Source organism: Acanthopagrus latus, chromosome 10, assembly GCF_904848185.1.
Source record: "Acanthopagrus latus isolate v.2019 chromosome 10, fAcaLat1.1, whole genome shotgun sequence".
Classification (NCBI taxonomy): Eukaryota; Metazoa; Chordata; class Actinopteri; order Spariformes; family Sparidae; genus Acanthopagrus; species Acanthopagrus latus.
Window position 1 is genome coordinate 13,440,214 of NC_051048.1, and position 22,130 is coordinate 13,462,343.

Genomic DNA, 22,130 nt, shown 5'->3' on the forward strand with positions numbered 1-22,130 from the left:
AACTCTCCTGTGGACTCTGCGGTGGTAAATGCTCTGCAGAGAGAGCAGTAGAGCTCTGGTAATCTTCTCCGAAGTTTTTACCACTCTTTACCAGTTAAGCTGCTCTCAACAATGCAGGTGTAGAAGTTGCTGCGGATCTCAGGCGACATGCCAAACTTCATCCAGCCTCAGAAAATACAGCCGCTGTGGTCTCCTCTTCTTCCTCATGTCCACTATCATCTCCTTCATCCTGTCCATGTCGAGGGTGAGATTGTTGTCCTCACACCATGACACCAGACTGGCCACCTCCCCTCTGTAGGCTGCTATTGCCCCGCCCGTGACTGCTGTGTCGTTCAGTAAAATATATCAGTGTAATATATCCTCAATACATCACTGGTCCTCAGTGCGTTGGAGTGACTTGCACAGGCCCCAGTAGGATATATCTGAAATCTTGCCTTAAATATTAGAGAATATGACGTTAAATGTGAATTCTGAACTCATATACTACAGTGATGTAACTAAGTCTGAGCTCTGTCCCCACGCCTCCAGCAGTGAAGCCGCCCACATCTTTTTTCCCTCCCTCCGGATAGCTTCACTGATAAAGACATTCACACCGATCCAACTAGGTGGATGTTCACTAAAGAAGAGAGAATAATTGACATCAAGTCTCAATCCACTGGATACACCAGCTGAACCCATAGCCGGTTCATTATCGGCTCTGGACGCACAATTAGGCGTGGCTACAAGACGACAAGCCACCCTCAAACGAAAATTAGATACCAGGATCTCTTTATTTTGTGTGTTCTGCAATATTATGGGGACAATTATCCTTCTCTCTTTCGTGTATTTGGAATTCCATCTGTAAAGTCTCCCAAAAGCGATGTGCAGTGAGAAACCAGGCGATACGATCTCGGCATAAACTTTTCCTCACCTCTCTCCATTTCTAAACGCTCAAAATCTCCTGCATAAAATGCAGATCATCTTGTACACAGCTGTATTATTTTACCTCATTATTTTACCTATTTTACCTCAAACCTCAGCCAGCGCGGAGCCTATTGCCAAGTGTCCGACGCAGTGCAATGTGAGTACCTGTCCGAGCCCCAGCTGCCCTCGCGGCTTCGTACCGGACAGCTGCAACTGCTGCCTGGTGTGCGCCCAGGGAGAGGGAGAGCCATGCGGCAGTAAGGATGACCTGCTTTGCGGGGACGGGCTGGATTGCAAACACCCGGCGGGCAAGCGGCTCTCAAAGAGAGTTTGTCTGTGCAAGTTAAGCCACGAAGTGTGCGGCAGCGACGGGAAGACGTACAGCAGCGTGTGCCAGTTGAGTGCGACCAGCAGGAAGGCTCTGCAGCAGGGACTACCAGGCATCACCCAAATCCACAAAGGACCGTGTGAGACCAGTATAGGTACGAGCAAGTATTTGTGGGACCTGAGGCAAAGCCCCTTTTCGGTCTGCTCCTGCCACCCTCTTTAATTTGAATTTTTACAGTAACATGATAGACACACAGTACAGAATTTACATATAAATGAACGTACATAAAATACAAGGCATTTGGATAGGTTTAGTAAGCAATATTATGTAACCAAAACAAAAACACACACACTCAAGAGAGTCTAAGTAAAGTATTATGGGATTATAAATAATGAAAATATCAATTATTTGATAGAATTACCCCATGACACTTCGTTTGTGTAAAAGGCTCAATAGGAACTACTTGTCCAGCAATAATTCTAAACATAAGATTATGATAAAAAATGTTTGAATTGATGCAGATTAATGGAGACAAAAATTGTATGTTACACAGTGGAATAAGAAATAAGAAGCCTTAGAAATTTCGCAAACTAGACAGCTAGAGGAATCTGTTCTGAATGCTTTCTTGGGTTAATTTTACACTTGCTCTTTAAAGATTGGACGTGTAAATGCAATTTTTAATTCTCAAATACTGATGTTAGTGTCAGCCTAAAGAAAACAGAATCAGTCAGGCTGCACTGACAACATCCAAACAGGTTACAGTTGTTTTTTTGTGTGTAGTGCAATCAGTGCTGTAACTAGACAATGCAGACTGACAATGATAACTTGGCAATTGAAATGTGGACAGGGTTTCCCACAATATCATATTAAACAAGAGCAATCTGGTCTCAATAAACTGCCCTGTGTCTTTTCTCTAACAGTCTGCACATTGATAGTAGCCAGATTTGGATCTCTGTTAACAAGAATATTTCTGTCACAGGATGGAGTGGCTTTGTGAAATGATGTTCCTTTAGACAGTATGAGGAGATTCTATCTCACCGTTGGTGGTGGGCAGACAGTTGCATAAGTTCCTTGTTAAGGGAGGGGGGTCACTCCATAAGCTGTGACTTCCCAGTAGTTTTGGGTGACACTGCTTTCAGACTGACGAAAGACCAATATTGGTATGCTGGTAAAATGATTACTTGAAAATGAAGAACAGCTGTAGAATGGTGTATTCCTTTTTTTTTTTTAACAGAGGATAATGTGAGAATCTTCAGCAGTTTGATTTCTAGCTAGATTTTTGGCCATGCAGTAGTGTTACTCAGGGGAGAGCAATGATAAGTTAGCAGCTAGAACCCCTTTGCTTCAAAGTCAAATATTTTCACAACTCCCAGATGGATTGCCAATAACTTTTGTACAGATTTTCTTTGTGGAAAGGGGATGAATCCTGAAGACTACACATGATCTCAGGTCTTTTCATATTTGTTTTGCTATATATTGAATGTTTCAACATCAATTTGCACAAACATTCTTGGCTCCCAGACAGTGTATCCTACTCATTTTAACGATCCTTTGACTTGTCATCTAGCACCACCAGCAGGTCAAAACTCCATTGGTCCAATATTTTGGTTTATGGCCCAATACTTGCAAAACAAATTACATTCCCATCAGATTTAGGTGTATGGGTGTAGTGCTAGTAGGCAGATATTGGCATGCTGACAGCCTAAACCAGTTGTGCATTCCATTTACCAGGGAAGTCAGAATTCAGAGCAATGAATGACTTTATAGCTGAGCTGACCACATTCCAGTAAAAAAAAAGTCTGGTAACCAGTTCTAGTCAGGTTAGCCACTGTTGACTATTGTTAACAAAGCCAATAAATAACAACATGTCACACAGTATTCATGCACATATAAGACACTTGTAAAGTGGTTGGACAGTACTGCGTGTAAGACTTATTTATTGGGACATGTATAAAAAGAAGTGCTAATAAAGAGTATGTCCTACAGCTTTCAAACAGTTGATGTGCCCACCAGATTTCGAGGTCAGGGTAGATGATATGCATCTAACGTTCCAAGATGGAAATTCTAAATTGCCAACTTGGAAATTTCAATTTCCCAGTACAGATGGAGTGCACCATTAGATGGTGAATTTTGTAAACATGAGACTTGTTCAGTATAAGTTTCATGGTATACTGAACTATAGATACTTTATAATGGAGTGGAACTGCCGTGACTCACTCAGAGAACTGTGAGGACGTGTTTCTCGTTCGCGCTGTGATTCGTTCATGATTCGCGAACCTACTGCAGAGAGAACTGACACTGAGGACGTGATTCTCGTTCAGGTACTGTGCTGAAAATGGCACTGTGTCAGTCACCCAGGGCAGAGGAGATGATTCACATTCAGTAACTGTACTGCTAAAATTAGCGCTGTGTTGCTAACATCCATGTAGCATCACCTTAAGTGATTTTACTGTACAGTAAAAGTCACTCACATTCGCGAATGCTGATTCAGTGACAGCGCGAACGTGATTCACGTCCTCAGCAGGTCGTTCGTGAACGAGGGATGCCAGCACGTGAATCACATTCACCCTGTGATTTGTTCATGGTTTGCGAACCTACTGCAGGCAGAGAACTGTGTCTCTCACTCATGATTCTCATGATTCATGTTCAGTAACCGTACTGCTAAAATTAGCGCTGTGATGCTAACATCTGTGTAGCATCATGTTACGTGATTTTACTGTGCACAGAGGACACTTTCGCCTTGTAATAATTTAAGTGCATGTATACCACTCAGAGCAGCACTATGTCTCCTGCGAATGATTGCGCACCGTCCTTCAGTAAGTGAACGTGAACCTCAGGGCTTAACTGAATGACGGATCGTTTGGCTGCTTATCAGTTCAGGGAGTTGGAGAGCAGTGAACGATTCGGTGAACGAATCTTTTGAACAAATCATTTTAATGAACGGATTCTAGAGCTTCAGTACAGTAAAAAGAACTGCCGTTCCCATCACCCCGGTGGGAAAACCCTTATCAATTTATGATCTTTCCCTTATGATGTAAAATGTTACGTGATTGCGTTGTACGTCATCATGTTATGTCATCAGAGCGCGACCAGTTGTGGTAACATAACCCAGCTGTGGCTGGCTACCAGCAGTAGCGAGAGGAGCATGTTGGTGAAATGTTTGCCGCAGGTAGGTTGTATCATCGTTCGCTTAATTTAACATCAAACATTCCAAAACTAAATCCAACAACTGTCGAAATACAGGAGCCAAATACCGGAGCCGCTGAGCGTCTGAATCGGGGCTGTATGCCGATTGAATCACTGAATTGGTGAGTCGTGCAAACGCCATTTATTTGAATAACGTTGGCTTAGCCTAGCCGCTACCTGTTGATTGTTGGTGCGGCTAATAGTGTCTTGTATGCCTAGCAACTCTGAATGTGTCCTGCCACATGAACTGTAACTGAAGCACCCTAAAGCTAGTTTCTTGTTGTTGGTGCTTTGCATCCAATACACTTAAGTGATACTGAAGTTACTGTGATGAATATTGTGTTATGTGTTATTTATTCACATCGATTAATATATCATGCATTGATTATATTGTACGATATTAGAATTATTGCAATTTGATATACTGCTATTTATTTAATGCAGCCTGGGTTATTTGGCTGTAGTATTTTTGAATGTTGTGTGCACACTAGATATTTAATTGGACCTGTTTTCCATACAGGCCAGGTTGATGGCGAGCTAAGAGCCTAGCCTGGGCACAAAGCCTGAAGATTGAGCCGGGAGCAAACCAACTGAACCTCTACTGCTCTGGTCGGGCTGGTAGGAGGCTCTTTTGTGCAGCTGCCATTTTTTTCCCTAATTTTTGGCCCTCGCAACTCACTAACGGCCCTACACACACTCACCTCACACAACTAAAAAGTTGGGCTAGTGTGTTCCTGCCTTTTGTGGTTTTGCAACAGCATACTGTACGTCTCGTGGGCCGATCGATTAGGTAACAGGTGTTGAAACAGTATTGTTTCAGTTGAAGTATTGCTTTAGAATTTAAGTATTTAACTTAAGGTGCAATGTTTAATGCCTAGGCAGAATTTTAGCCTAAGACACAAGTGTAACGAAACACCACAGTGCACAGTGCATTTACATGACACTCAAGAAAACCAAATTACTGGGTTAGTCTGACTATGGTCGGATTTGTAAGATGCATGTATAGACTTTAGGCTGAGTAAAATCGTACTGGATTGGATTTCTCATTGTCAGATTAAAACAGCTAGATTATTTGATTACTTGTGCATGTATACGTTCCATCAGATTGCATTCATATTTTGCATTCGGTGCAGGCTCAAGATTTTTTTTACCGGGGCTGTGAGCCAGAAGTAGGAGGACGGCGACGGCAGCGTCTTTCCTCCAAAATAACCGCAAGCAAGAGCGCCATTGTGGATCTAGTTTGTGTAATTATCATGTACACCATATATGAAATGTACAAAGATGTAACTTCATCTTGCTCTTCATACACCATCTTTCTTGAATGCCGAGACAGAATTTGTTGTTGCTGGTGATATAAAGAGGTCAGCAGGAGGTGGCTCTATTTCCGCTAGTTGAAATGGGTACAGCGCCACCTATCGTACCAGGGTATGACATGCTTTGGTCAATAATTAGATTTTCTCACCGGCATGTGTACTCGGACAATTGCAGTTGCCCAGTGGAGTTGCATAGCCGAGCTATGGCTGTAATCCGACTAAGCTGTGCATGTAAATGCACTGAGTGTTGATGTTATGTCAAAGACTTCTGTGTATTGTGTTGCACAGATGTCTACTGAAGTAAGCCAGCAAACCAGCTAGCATATCTGGTCCCAAATTATATTATACATTCAGTACTTGATCTAATAAATAAAAAAAATAAATATAGTAACTCAGAACAAATCAAGAAAGTAAGTATTTCTCTACCAATTGTTCTTATTCAACAGAAAAATACAACTACACTGAACTGAAGTTTCTCTCTTTTACTAAAAAGACAAGCAATAATTTCATCATCATTACATCAAATTTGTCGTTCCACAATCACCATGGCATTTGAAAATAAATCCTCAGTTCACAGATTTATGCCTCTGTCACTCTCTCCTCTGCCGCTTCTTACCTCTCCTGTCCCCGCCTGACATGTATACTTGCCCTGGAGTCACGGTCCTAATTGGAAGTCACTGTAAATCACCTCCATACTGTATCCTCTGTCCTTGAACTGGTCCCATGGCCGTTTCTGTCTGTCTATTTTGTCAACCTGCAATTGATAGAGTCCTAACCCTTTCAGGTGATCCACAAAGATGCAACAATCTATTTAAGAGGAAAACAGGCTAGAGTAGTGAAAACCTGTCTCAAATTAAAATCAGACATCTCAAGTTGACCCACCCTAGCAAGTTGAACTGATGATGAAAATGATAATACAAGGTAAACTTTGGGGGTCCACTTTATGTCAATAAATGAAACTGATGCAGTGGTCCTCAAAAATGTTTGTTTTAAATTGTAAAACATTTTTAAACTTGAACATCCTGGTCCGGTGGTGCTAAAGGCAGATGTGCTGCTTCCTGGTCCATGGCTCCAGAATATTTAAGAATTGCTCCTGCAAAGACGAATAATCTGTTTTTATATTAAACATTGCAATTTTCAGCACAGTGTCCCTTGAAAGCATGCCCCCAATTTCAAAGTTGTCACTTTTAAGCAGTTTTCGACAGGAAGGAATATTTTTGTGTATTTCACAGGGTATTACAAAGTGGACTACTTGTGCCTAACTGATGATATGGTCTTAACCTATATCCTGTGGGCAGAACTAACGGTCATATATAGTATAGTTTACTTTAAATTTACTTTAATTTGTGTTATTATGACTCTTATTAATAAACAAATCTAATAAATATGTTAAAGAAATACTACAACTAACTCTTAGAGTTAACAATAATCCGCTGCCACAATAGTCCATAATAATCCACAATAGGTCTAATATGTATTAGTGTTGTTTAGCACACTTCACATAAAAGACCTATAAACTGAGGACACACTAAAATAATCCTAAAGTAATGTTATGTGGCAAATATTTTACAACAGAGGACAGACATGACAGACATCTGCCTAACAACACACCCTCTCTCCCAAATGTAATGTAACTCGCTGGACCTGCTGTAATTCACCAAAGCGGGTGTCACTTCAGTCAATCAATCATATGGCATTCACATATGACATATACATTTTATTTTAACCCTTTCCAAAAGCAAACACTTAAGCTAGCTAAAGCTCCATCTACACCCACATCACGAAAAGAAAACTTACCTTTATCCTGTGAGCATTTTTCTTCATCTAGTTTCTTCTTTTTTCTTAACCAGATGAATAGGTTCATTTTGATGCCATGCGCTGAATGACCTCCTGGCTCGGTAGTTCTGGTCGTCATAACAACCTGGCGTGGTAGAGATCGGATCTGACCAATCGGAGGGGCCAGATCTGATCAAACAGTGGGCATATGTATCGCTTTGGCCTGCTTGGAACCTCAGCTGAGGTGCTACAGAAAAAAGTGCCAGGTACTTTTTTACACCTTTTCTGTCCGGTCTATCCTCAGATAGGCTGGACTTGCAACTTGAGGGGACCCCCTAGTAGTGGGGCACATATTGCAAGAAACGGCTCTGTCTGTCGGTCTCAGAGAGTGTGCTCAGGTCAAGTCTGGTTGTCAACTATGCTCTCCGGGAGGTGGTTGAGCCTGGTTAAGCTGATCCCCATCAACCATGGTCTCCTGTCAATCGAGGACTCAGACCCTAGTAAGCTAATAGGACCACTTAGTTCCACAGCTAAATGAGCTACTTGCTACTCACTACAGCCGGACATAGCTACTGTGAATGCAGCTCTGAAAAATATGTATTGGTTTCCTCAATATTTCAAGCCCAGTAGCCAAGAACCTGCACTATCCTTTGTGCCCCAATGCTTTCCAGTCATGTAAAAGAACCATCTAAACCAGACCAACATCAGATGCTAATTAGCAGCAGAGCACTGAAATCACTTCAGCTCTGCCCATTAGGGATGTAACTATACACTCAGCTCACGATTCGATACGGTTCACGATTTTTTTTGTTCACGATATGATTTTCTCACGATTTTATTTTATTTTTAATCAAAATGAGCTACAGACAAATTATGACCAAATAAAATGATCTTTTATTCTTAGGAAAAAAAAACTACACTACAAACTCTCTCATACAGACTGCAACCAAAGACATAATCACACTTTTCCAAACAAAGGTAGGCCATCAGGTTTCAGGTGGAGAGGTTCTTGGTGGTAAACTTGATTAGTATTCAACACAAGGGCTATAGATAGAACATACATAAGCCTGCCAATGTAAACCTCTGAAAATAATATTTCACACAATTCTGTCACAGTCGAGCCTTGAATACAACAGAGCAGCAAACAGCAGCAACAAAAGGCAACAGACAGTGTACACACTTCGGCCTAAAATGCTCAGATCACAAAATCACACAGCCAGATATCGACACTTGTCTAATGATGAATCAGCAGTGTTCCTATTGTTGGAGCATCATAGATGTACATTGAAGAGCCAAGATGTGTGCTTCAACCACCAAATTGATTACATTTGTAATAGCCAACATAGGGAAAAATCATACACTTAGCATAGACGTCTTCACAACAAAACAATATGTCTATTGCTGTGATTGAGTGCGAGGGCATCAATGATGTTGTCGTAGTCAAGGGTCCTCGTTCTCTGTGTTTATAGCCAAAAGTGCCCGTTTGTTGGTCATAGTGTCTCCAATGCTGTTCCTCAGGTAGTTTTTTACAAGACCCAGGCAAGAAAAACTGCATTCACAGCTCACTGATGTGATAGGTGTCGGTCTCAGGGCTATGCATATTAACTTGTATAGGTCCATAAATGCATCTTGATATGGCCGCAACGATAGGAACTCCTGTGTGCTGTGGATGGCATGTCCCTGTTCTTTCTTCCTTTGCAGAAGCCGCTGCACCTGGAAGAGCTCTGCTGACAGGTTTTCCTCACTAACACCATAGTGTCAGAAGTTCTTTGTCCCAAAACGATGTGTTTTTTGGGCTGAGAGTTGGCACACCTCTCAGTACGTCATTTGTCTCTGTTGAAAAGCGCCAATTCATTTCCACCATCCACCTGATAAGTGGATAGAGTGTGTTTTCATGTCATTGGTGTTCTCTGTCTGTGTTGTCTCTATTAGGCCTCCCCAGTAAAACCCTCCAGGTGTCGAGCCTTTTCTCATGTGAAGCATGTGTTGTGCCTGTGTTTGCACACATTGTTGGATTTTGTTCCACTTAGTGTGTCTGTGCTTTTTTGTGAGAGCATTAAGTACAGACTGGGCTGCAACAAGGTCAAAATTGGGGGCCTGTAGCTGATCTGACATGAAGTTTGTTGTGCTAAATAAGTCCTCAAACATGATGACATGCAAAACAAACTTCTCATTGATGATGGCACTAATGGCTCTTACCTCTGCCCTCTGATGTGTTTTTGACTGAGTGATGACATCAGGCAGGGTGACTCGGATAGCAGGGAGAGTTTTCTTGACTGCGCAGGTTGCATTATACTGGCAAACCCAGCGAATATCACACAGTCTCCAGAGTTCCACACGTTGTGCTGTTGGGTTGAGCTCTTCTTGTTTTCTCATGAATAGATTGTGCACCACGGATCCAGAATAAACTAGTAAAGCATTTGTAGTGTCTCAGAAAACTCTGCTGCAGCCCTGACATTATGTACACACTCCATTAACACTAAATTCTGCTTGTGTACATGACAATATAGATGGCTTACGGCACCTCCTTTCTGAATTTTTCCTGCACACCATTAATACATCCTGACACCACTCCATTGTAGCATTGACCGACACAGCAGTATATCAATACTACACTGACTGAGTGTGTGTTTGATGCTGGCTAGCAGAGAGTCTGCATCCAATCTGCAGCAGTGAAATGCAAAAGCTCCCCTGACTCTGGCTGCAAATGCCATATGATAACAGAAATCTGCTCCTTTATACTTGTATCTTTACTCTCATCCACCAAAACAGCAAAGCACTTGGCATCTCTTACCTCATCACTTATCATCTTTCTTATCATTACAGCCATTACAGCAAATATCTCATTTTGAATATCATGGTGAGTGTATTTGGCGTTTAATGGGTTAGTAGCTAACTTCTTGTCCACTATTGGATCAAACTTAGCAATGACATGCAGCAGCTCATGAAAGTTTCCCAAGTTGTGACTCCTCACCCTCTCTGTGACCTCACTGTGTGATCCCCTGGCAGGCTGTGAAGCACAGGCTCTCTGTCACAGCTTTCATGTATTTTCTGTTCTCCATATCTAGCGCTCTTCAGAGATGCTGATGCTTTCCGCCAGTTGTTAGATCTGTTGCTGGTAAATGTTGGCTCTAAATGAAATTCGTGCCCTTGTTTCAGAAAATGCCTACACGCAAAACAAAATGCTGTATTTTTGGCCATGCTGTATTCCAGCCATGAATACTGATCCATCCAACTTTTGTTAAAACTTCTCTTCTGATTCCCAAATAGCCATGTGGGGTATTTTTGAAGGCCTGGCCATCTTGGGGCCTCTTGAGGATGGTTGCTAATATCACCTGCAGCAGAAACCGTAATGTTAGCATCCTCAATGGAAACCGCTGCCTGCGATTTTCCTTCGTTGTCATCCCCCGGATTTTCTTGTTCCTGGGGCTCTGTGACGACGAGTGTCTGCACCTTCACAGTCTCATTTCCCTTCAGATTGTGACTCAGAACGTGGATGTTTAGGGAGCAAAAAATGATAAATTTTGGTGTATTTTACTTTGCTAAATTTCCAAACTCGCTATCAGAAACAAGCTGCCATGTTAAGGTCAAAGGTTCACCGCGTGCTGTGCCAAAGATCATCCTTTTTGGGCCTTGTGGTTTTTTTTTAAATTATTATTTAATTACCATTTTTAAACAACATGAAAAAGACTATTCAAAGATTACATTAAAATATAAATATAAAAAATCCCAACATTTCTTGGGGGTGCTGGCCTGGTGCTATAGTTATTAAAGGGGTAGCTACAGCACCACCTAGCTCCTCCCTGGCGCCGCCGCTGATATCCATAGACATTGTATTGGGCTTTGACTTCATTGAAGCTATTAAATATTTGTATGAGCTTTTGTGTCCAAATAATACTTGCTATTACAAGACACTTTTTCTATTAGATTCATACTATTTGTGGAATATGTAATGTGGTGTTGACGCAAAAGGAATGTTCATAAGTCATCCTTTAGGGACCATTAATATCCACATCTGGTCACTGTCTGTTGAGATAAGATGCACAGACAGGCAGACAGATGGAGCAGATTGCAGCGGTACTGACTGCTACAATCATTACCACATGCTCCATTCAGTTGGTTACAATCATCTGAAACACGCACATACATACATACCGCAATTAGAGATATCAACTAATGAAACTGGAAGTCATTGCAGCCCAGTGTTGTGGCAGACTCTATTTACATCTCCCTTTGATCACAATCCATTTCTTTTGCTGGGGTCATTGGGTATCGGGCTGACACACACACACACAAACACACACACACACACACACACACACACAAACACACAGACACACAAGTCACTGGAGCATTGCATCCTTACAAGCGTGGTAAACTAAAAATCAGATAGTTCCATGTTCCAACTCCCAAATTGGTTGTGGCAAATCGTCCATAATACCCATTTAGATTAATAGTGTGTTAGAAGAAAATTAGCCCACATCTCTGAGGCTTTTTTTGTCTTTTCATGAAGCTGTATAGCATGTTTGGTGTTGATAGAGTCAATCTTTCAAAAGTTCTATTCATTTTACTGTTTTTAACGTTATGCAAATTAGCAAAAAATCTGCAATAGCGGCTGTCGTGGTGTAAGAGACTTTTTCATAGAGGACTATCAGGAGGACGTTTCTGAAAAATTTGATGAAATTGCCATGGTGATCACCAGTGGATCAAATAACTATGTGTAACTCAAAAAGGAATGGCTCTCAGTAGATTATCATGATTGTTGTTAAGAACTGACATGACATGTCCTGAAGTTAATTTCGGTTTAGCTCTATTTGGTTTTACTACTTAATCTTTTGGTTCAGTCTCCTCACTCTCAACAGCCTATCGATCACCAATTAGCCTTTGTTTTTTCCATTGTCTGCATGCCTGGTTCACAAGGGTTATAACTTGACTAGGTTTTTCCTTTTTAGAAATTCATGACTTATCTAAAGGGTATCTAAAATGACATTTGACTTTGTGGAGACTTAAACCATTTGGTTGGATTCTGCCTATTTCAGAATCTCTTTTCAGCCTAAAACAACAAACCTCTTTTAACTCAAAGGCTGACTTGGCTCAACAGTGTACAATGCAGCTGTAGATCTAATGTGTAATTTAATATTACTGGATGAACAGTGCAGGAGGTTACAACACCACCCTGGCAGATTGTGCTGTGAAGTTCACCAGATAAATGCTCTGGGTTTGTGTCTGTGATTCTGCTCTCACACGGTTTATTTTCTAACTCTTTAACATGAAGTTTCCTCTCAGGAATGGCAATTTTTCTTCTACTGTCCACCCAGTGGCTCATACTGTTTTCTAGTTCTAATATTTTCTATTATATTAGTAGGTAGTCTTAGTTTCCTTTAGTGAATTTATCTTGGGCAAATCATGTGGAGTCCTTAGTTAAAGCAAATTAAGTATCCATTCAGTTCAGTTCACAGAAAGTCCCTGCCTTATTAACTAACTTCTGTTTTAATTAATTTTAACACACTGTCCTCTGACTTGGGTTAATTCATTTGTTTAAATTATTCCTAAATCAAAGTGCTGACTGGTCATTAATTCATTCATTACACTTAATTCTTCTTGCCAGTATAGGTCCTTCAAATGCTGCCAGTCCCCGGTACAAGTTCAACTTCATAGCTGACGTTGTGGAGAAAATCGCTCCTGCTGTGGTCCACATTGAACTTTTTCTGAGGTAATGGTGGTGTGTGTGTGTGTATTTGTAGGGGTTAGGTTATCATGTTCATTTCAATGTAGTAAAAGATCAACTTGTAGAATCTATATAACATTGACTCAAGGTTTGCAATTGAGATTCATAAAGTAAAGATAGTCCATGCTTGGGTCATGCCCACATGAATGCAGAATTTTGTGTTCTAAAAATTTGCCATACACATTCTTAAAGAAACAAACTAGTTTGCTAGGGTCCTTCAACTGCTGGTGAATCATGTGTGAAGCTTTCTTGATAGCACTTAATTATCCCCATTTAGTGCAACATCTTGTCACGATTACTTTAAGAAACAGTTAATTTCAAGGCTCAAACTTGCAATAATGGAACTGGTAAAATCATAGCTGCGCTCTCTAATTCAGTGACGTATCTATTCATACTGCAGGCATCCTCTCTTTGGTCGGAATATCCCTCTGTCGAGTGGATCGGGGTTTGTGATGTCAGAAAATGGATTAATTGTTACCAATGCCCATGTGGTTTCCGCTATCACACCAGTGTCCGGTCAACAGCACCTCAAGGTACAGAAATACTGTTTGTCCGTGGTGACCATTTATTATATGGTTCACTTTAAACATATTATAAGTATGATATCTGCATTCAAAATGTAAATTTTCTATATTTTGTGGAGTTTTGTACATACATTATCCAAAATGTTTCAAAGAATGTTCAGAAACCCACAATTATTCAAAGGTGACCGCATTTCATTTGGTAGCCTGTAGCTCTTAACTCTAACTTTCAGATTAGATTCAGAGATTAAGGAGGAATGTTGAATGCTGAACTTAACGTCAATAAGACTAAAACATTAACACTATGAATGTTTGTACCCAAGTCACATCACGCAGATTTGCGTCAGCAATGTTGGCTATCTAACGGTGTGTTTAGCAAATTTTCGGCACACATTGGGGAGCGTGTTTGTGTGTTTAAATTCGGCTCAACCTCCGACTGAGCTCAGTACTCAGCAGAGACTCTGGTGCTATCTCTTCTTTTTCCCCTCTTCTCTCTGGAACATTACTGCATATAGTATTACATACTTTGCCACTTTTACTGTTTGTATTAATATTGTGTATACACAAACAATAGTTTGTGCTTATGTATAGGTTATTCGTATCAATTAACGGGCACACATGTATTCATGATAAATTCATTCATGATCTCTTACCAGCTGTAAGCTAAGCCTTGCAGGGTCTAGCATGCATTTCACTGCACACTGTATTGTATGCTTTGTGCATGTGACAAATAAAGAACCTTGAGTTATGTTAATTAACAGGGTCACATGAATAACATGAATTGGCTTTCAGGGTAAAAGTTAAAGTTCTTGAAATCTCATTCTTCCATTCTTTCCTGAAGGTCCAGATGCATAATGGTGATGTGTATGAAGCCAGTATCAAAGATATTGACAAAAAGTCAGACATCGCTACTATCAAAATCAATCCACAGGTGAGTCCATAGCTCTATGGGGTCTTGGCAAGGAAATTGGTTGTATCTATTTTCTATTTAAGACAACTTCTGATGCACAAGGATAATAATGTAGAGGTTTCAGTTAATGCAGTGAGTAACCCCCAACACACATCTTAACATGTGAATGTCACAAAAGATAGTTGACAATAAAAAGTGATTCAAAGCTGACAGATTCTGAATTAAATACTTTTATTTTTGCTGCCAGCTTAAGCGAGACCACTGAAGTCACCTGAAATTGAACTAAATATGCTATAATGATGATGCTATAAAAGAAAAGGGATGTGTTTACTTTGAGTAAAATAACCCAATTCCAAGATGCCATCTTTTTATGGCATCATGCAGCATTTCAACAAGTTGTATTCCCAGTGTTTTTTTGTTTTTTTTTAATCATTTTATATACTGTACTTTTCCTAAATGTATTAGGACACTTTGGGATCCCCTTTTGAATTTCTATTTAAGTACTCTGAGTACTGAATGATATGACATAATAAATAGATCCACCTGTGGCTTCTGGTTGAGTGGTTGATTAACATCCAATTAGCTTAGGCCATCAAGAAAGCCAGAGCAGAGCACATTATTATCCTGAGTTTGACTATCATTCAATTTATTATAACATTTAGTAGAACAAGCCTAACAAACATTGATAATATGAAGCTAGGTCTTTGCTAATAGACTTTTATCAAATATTTCATCCTACCAACAAAAAATAAACATCTGTGGTAATGAATTTAAACATTCATATACAGGACCTCTGAAAGTAGACAAACAGTACTGCAGAACCAGCCTGCTCAAATCACAAAATTGTTTTATCTTTCTTTGTGACGAGCAGCTACAAGCTTCTAGCCAGATGTGGATGGCAACACTGTAGGTTGCATCAAAAATTAAGCATACACATTTTTGGTGGTGACTTATTATCCAACACTGATTCTTGAGATTTCAGTAAATGTATGGCACACAAAGAAAAGAAAACATTTTCTTGTTTCAAATCATCATTATTGATTTGAACATAAAAACAACTGTAAAACTATAAGCAGGGTTGCTTGTTAATGGACTCCATTTCTGAGCTATTGCGACACACTGTTGAAGGCTCTCAGGAGCAAGCACGCACATAATACGCATCACGCCGGAAAAGCGCTACTTGAGGCAATTATATTATCAAAATTAAAGCTGCGAGCAGTGTTGGACGGGCCCTCGCAGTCCACGCACCTCGGGGCATGCTGCCGTCAGGGCTTCCGCATGCAATGCCTTGAAGACGCTGTTTCTTTATAATTTGGTGGCCTGCTCCCGCTGGTATTAAGTAATGTACGCTGAAGTCAGAAAAAGTGAGTGTACTGTTGCATGATTCCCCAGACAAAGACTGAGTTGATGGTCCGCTTCTGGAGCTGGCTGACGAAAATGTCCACATGAGGCATAATGCAATGAAATAGTTTCAGGAAGAAGCTGAAAGTATCATCGTCCAGTAGCTGCACAAACCCTCACGCTTGCCGCAGAGTGGCAGGCTCAAACTCCCCTGATGGTTTCAAAACACTGGATGATGTCACATTCGTGCTCAAACACAGTGTTCACAGCACAGATGTGGAAGTTCAGAAAAGCTTTATTGCCGAGTACGATTTTACACATACGAGGAATTTGTTGTGGTGATGTTGGTGCATGCATCAAACAACTATTAAGTGAAAATATAACAAATTAACAATATAAACTATTTAAAGAATAGAAAATATAACAAATTAACAATATAAACTACACTATATTACCAAAATTATTCGCTCACCTGCCTTTACCCATTCTATGAACTGAAGTGCCATCCCATTCCTAACTCATAGAATTCAATATGATGTCGGTCCACCTTTTGCAGCTATTACAGCTTCAACTCTTCTGGGAAGACTGTCCACAAGGTTGAGGAGAGTGTTTATAGGAATTTTTGACCATTCTTCCAAAAGCGCATTGGTGAGGTCACACACTGATGTTGGTCGAGAAGGCCTGGCTCTCAGTCTCCGCTCTAATTCATCCCAAAGGTGTTCTATCGGGTTCAGGTCAGGACTCTGTGCAGGCCAGTCAAGTTCATCCACACCAGACTCTGTCATCCACGTCTTTATGGACCTTGCTTTGTGCACTGGTGCACAGTCATGTTGGAAGAGGAAGGGGCCCGCTCCAAACTGTTCCCACAAGGTTGGGAGCATGGAATTGTCCAAAATGTTTTGGTATCCTGAAGCATTCAATGTTCCTTTCACTGGAACTAAGGGGCCAAGCCCAGCTCCTGAAAAACAACCCCATACCATAATTCCTCCTCCACCAAATTTCACAGTTGGCACAATGCAATCTGAAATGTACCGTTCTCCTGGCAACCTCCAAACCCAGACTCGTCCATCAGATTGCCAGATGGAAAAGCGTGATTCACCACTCCAGAGAACGCGTCTCCACTGCTCTAGAGGCCAGTGACGGCGTGCTTTACACCATTGCATCCGACGCCTTGCATTGCACTTGGTGATGTGTGGCTTGGCTGCAGCTGCTCGGCCATGGAAACCCATTCCATGAAGCTCTCTGCGTACTGTACTTGGGCTAATCTGAAGGTCACATGAAGTTTGTAGCTCTCTAGCAATTGACTGTGCAGAAAGTCGGCGACCTCTTTGCACTATGCGCTTCAGCATCCGCTGACCCCTCTCCGTCACTTTACGTGGCCTACCACTTCGTGGCTGAGTTGCTGTTGTTCCCAAACGCTTCCATTTTGTTATAATAGAGCTGACAGTTGACTGTGGAATATTTAGGAGCGAGGAAATTTCACGACTGGATTTGTTGCACAAGTGGCATCCTATGACAGTTCCACGCTGGAATTCACTGAGCTCCTGAGAGCGGCCCATTCTTTCACAAATGTCTTGTTTCACAGTCTGCATGCCTGAGTGCTTGAATTTATACACCTGGGGCCAGGCCAAGTGATTAGAACACCTGATTCTGATCATTTGAATGGGTGAGCGAATACTTTTGGTAATATAGTGTATTTTAAAAAGTAGAAAATATAACTATACAATATAAATATATATACACAATCTGTTTTTTGGGTAAAAGGATAAAAGGAGCATACCAGCTGACAGTGAACAATTACAAGAAATGATGTGCAAATGAAAATGCGCAAATGAATAGGAAGTTCAAGTTGAGCGTGAATGTAATGCATAGAGTTATGGTGCTGTCAGTGTGACAGTAGAGTCAGTGGTAGAGGTGGAGTGTGAGGAGTGTCAGGGGGAATTCAGGCCTTGTTGATAAGGCTGACAGCAGACGGGAAGAAACTGTTCTTGTGGCGTGAGGTTTTGGTCCTGATGGACCACAGCCTCCTGCCAGAGGGGAGTGTCTCAAAGATCTTACTGTGCTTCTTCTCGGGGGTCTGTGTGGGAGATCTTGAAAAAAATCCAGAGAATCCAGCCAGATCAGATAAAAACTGATTAACTAATGGGGTGTGCTGAATGATGAAAGCTAAAAAGTAAGAGGGCGGAAATAGCTTAAAAAGGTGAACAGTTTCGAAAGAAATGTAATTGTTATCACCCAAACATTTATATATTGAGTAACAGGAGACACTGCTGAAATCTGTGATGTCATGTTTTATTTCTGGAGAGTGAAAAATGACGGCAGCAGAGCGAGAGAAAAAACAAGTACTATCTCCTCTTCTCCAGAAACCTATGCTCAAAATTAACATTGTGCCTTATGGGGGAGCTGCTGGAGTGCTTATCGCTCTAGGACTTCTACAGCCAAAAGTGTAAGTCTTACATCTAAAATAGGACCATCAGCTGAAAGCCAACAAGATGTCCTACATTTCTATGTATATACTGTCTATGTGAAGTAAAAGATGTGGGATCCAAATCAAGCTGAAGACAATTTTTTCTCCAGTTCTTCCAGCTGCTCTACACTCTAGCGATGATGTCTGTCACACCCTCTAGCTCACGCAATACACACCCATTACAAAATCAGAAGAAGGCCTAAAAATCCTTAAAACTAAAACTGTGATGATTTGGAAACCGTAAAAGATTTTTAAAAACTGAATACATGTCCAACAGTTCAAGGTCTTCTGACTCTTTAAAAGGTGGAATGGTATATGTAGCTCAAAGCATGAAGCACAAGAAGAGGTTGAAAGTCAATGAGTTTTGAAGAGGATTTTAAGATTTTCCCATTTACTTTCCATTCAAACTAATTAGACTGTGACCAGATTGCCATCTATTGGCCGATTTGCACCAAATTTTACACAAAGCCTCATCAGTCCATGGAACACAATTATGAACATTTACGTGATAATCAGACAGTATTTTGTTTAGATGTGCAAGATTGTCCGCTTAAAACACAATATGCAGTAATTTGTTGTTTTAAATTTCAGCCGTTTTATGGACTATCAAAATTCTTTTGATAACTTTTTGTCAGGGGGGTCCATAGATGCTTCACGCAAAATTTAATGCAAATTGGTCAAATTGCCTAGGAGGAGTTCGAAAAAGTAGGTTTTGCATTTGTCACGATTTTGCGAATGGAAAGTTAGCTCGAAAGTGGGCGTGGCCTACACCAAATAATTCAGCTGAATGGAGGGAACATGTAGATATAAGGTTTAACAATGTCTGACACAATATGTGTGAGTAACAGGCCAAAAACTGTGTTCCAGGCTGGGCTTGCCAACCTGGTGGGCCACAAACTTTCAGCATTCCACTGTTCAGTCCATTCCTTTTCAAACATCCTGTGCACTTTGGTTTGGGGTCAAACCTGGGGACTGGTTTGACCCATTAATAAGCCTGATTTACCAGTTATCATCCAGGAGTGGCATCAAATCCATAACCATTATTGGATGCATCCCACATCTTGATTATGAGTATTTCATATTTTTGTTTAATTTTGTGCCTTTCAAATTTTTCATTTGCTGCTAACAAAGAGGTTTTTTTTTATTTTGTTTTGCTGTTGATGAAGGACTTATCAACTGGCCACTAGGCGGTGCTCTGGTGCCAGTTTAATTTTATATTTGGCCCTGTGCCCACACCATAACACTTCATGGGGGTGGTATAGACTAGCCCCTGCAACTTACACACCAAAAATGACCAGTAGGTGGCGCAATTTTCCACATGATAGCGTTTTTGGCCCATATCTCACACATATTGTGTCACACAATGTTAAACCTTATATCTACATGTTCCCTCAATTCAGCTGAATTATTGGGTGTAGGCCACGCCCACCTTGGAGCTAACTTTCCATTTGCAAAACCGTGACAAATGCAAAACCTACTTTTTCGAACTCCTCCTAGGCAATTTGACCAATTTGCACTAAATTTTGCGTGAAGTATCTATAGACCCTCCTGACAAAAGTTGTTGAAAGCAGACAATCTTGCACATCTTAACAAAATACTGTCTGATTATCACGTAAATATTCATAATTGTGTTCCATGGACTGATGAGGCTTTGTGTAAAATTTGGTGCAAATCGGCCAATAGATGGTGATCTGGTCGCAGTCTGATTAGTTTGGATGGAAAGTAAATGGGAAAATCTTAAAATCCTCTTCAAAACTCATCAACTTTCAACCTCTTCTTGTGCTTCATGCGTTGAGCTACAGATACCACACGTTTTAAGGAGTCAGAAGACCTTGAACTGTTGGGTATGTATTCAGTTTTCAAAAATCTTTTACGGTTTTCAAATCATCACAGTTTTAGTTTGAAGGATTTTTAGGCCATCTTGTGATTTTGTAATGGGTGTGTATTGCGTGAGCATGACATCATCGCTAGAGTGTAGAGCAGCTGGACGAACTGGATCTTGATCTTTGGATCCCACATCTTTTACTTCACATAGACACTATATACATAGAAATGTAGGACATCTTGTTGGCTTTCAGCTGATGGTCCTATTTCAGACGTAGGACTTACACTTTTGGCTGTAGAAGTCCTAGAGCAACAAGCACTCCAGCAACTCCCCCATAAACCGCAATGTTAATTTTGAACCTAGGTTTCTGGAGGAGAGCAGTGTCTCCTGTGACTCAATATATAAATATTTTGGTGATAACCATGACATTTTTTTTCGAAACGGTTTACCTTTTAAAGCTCTTTCAGCTCTTTTACTTTTTAGCTTTCATCATGCAACACACCCCATTAGTAAATCAGTTCTTCTCTAATCTGGCTGGATTCTCTTCCAGTGTGCTTGATAGAGTGGTGGCAGATCTCAGATGGTGCCCATCTCTGTGCCGTGAACACTGTGTTTGAGCACAAATGTGACATCATCCAGTGTTTTGAAATCATCAGGGGAGTTTTAGCCTACCACTCTGCGGGAAGCTTGAGGGTTTGTGCGGCTACTGGATGATGATACTTTGAGCGTCTTCCTTAAACTATTTCATGGCATTATGCCTCGTGTGAATATTTTCTTCAGCCAGCTCGAGAAGTGGACCATCAACTCAGTCTTTGTCCGGGGAATCATGCAGCAGTACATGCACTTTTTCTGACCTCAGCATACATTATTTGACATCAGCGGGAGCAGGCCACCAAATTATAACGGACCAGCTTCTTCATCGCAAGGCATTGCGTGTACGGCAGCATGCCCCGAGGTGCGTGGACTGCAAGGGCCCGTTCAGTGCTGCTTGCAGCTTTAATTTTAATCAAATTTACAGATACTGTGTAAATTCCCCCAAATTGTGCTGAAAAGCCAGATTTGGTATCTTTGGAAACTTGGGGATTTTTACTAGAAATTTAATACTTTCCTGTGGGTTTTAATTAATACTTAATGTCACAGCATGACCTAAGGTTGACATAGAACTGGGCGAGCTGGATCAGGACAAAGACAGGGAGGAGTAAGAGGAAGAAAGCCAATCCAATCCCTTCACCTTCAAGAAATCCTAAACAGAGCAGTTTCAGCATATTTCTCCTCTCCCTCCATCATACCACCTCTCTGCTCAGCATGTGGTTTTACTCAGCTCCATATTTTCCTTCCCTTTCTTTCCACTTCCTCAACACTGCTTTTCACCATATCATAAAGTTTATTTTAGACCATTTCGATTTTTCAGATGTTGTTCATTTATTGACTTATGGGGATAGTTTGTGTTCTTTGAAGTGGGGTCATATAAAGTACATACCTATAGTCATTCTGTTTCCTACCGTAATCACCAATCAGCGCAACCTCAGTTTGGAGGAGTAGAGAGCCGCTCCCAGGCCTGGACTGGCCATAGGCCTGGACTGGCCATAGGCCTGCGTCTCTCGCGCTCTCTTTTTTTCTTTTAACAGGCTGCCGGTCAGCCGGCTTCGCGGCTTTCTGACTTTTCTTTCTAAGTCAGAGAGGCAGGCCCGGCCAATCAGAAGCCACTCAGGCCACTAGCATGTGAGGAGGACAAGACGATGGTTTTGGTTTGTTTTGATGTCTGAAACACCCGCCCCAACAGTCCGTATCAACCACACAGACAGCATGTGGAGGAAGGAGTGTGTGACGTG

The 22,130-nt window shown here is 41.1% G+C and overlaps 1 protein-coding gene across 3 annotated transcripts in view; it reads left to right on the forward strand.

Moving 5' to 3' along the window:
- The first annotated feature begins 604 nt into the window (after window positions 1–604).
- htra3b (HtrA serine peptidase 3b) overlaps window positions 605–22,130 on the forward strand; it is a 38,811-nt gene continuing 17,285 nt past the window's right edge. The window contains exons 1-4 of one of the 3 annotated variants that reach the window (XM_037113276.1): window positions 605–1,385; window positions 13,120–13,219; window positions 13,635–13,767; window positions 14,597–14,686. In XM_037113276.1, the coding sequence (XP_036969171.1) occupies window positions 950–1,385; window positions 13,120–13,219; window positions 13,635–13,767; window positions 14,597–14,686 (759 nt within the window). In that variant the 5' untranslated portion in view covers window positions 605–949. Of the gene's footprint in view, window positions 1,386–4,224; window positions 4,401–7,672; window positions 7,773–13,119; window positions 13,220–13,634; window positions 13,768–14,596; window positions 14,687–22,130 lie in introns of those variants that run through there. The other 2 variants (XM_037113278.1, XM_037113277.1) reach the window with 2 other exon arrangements.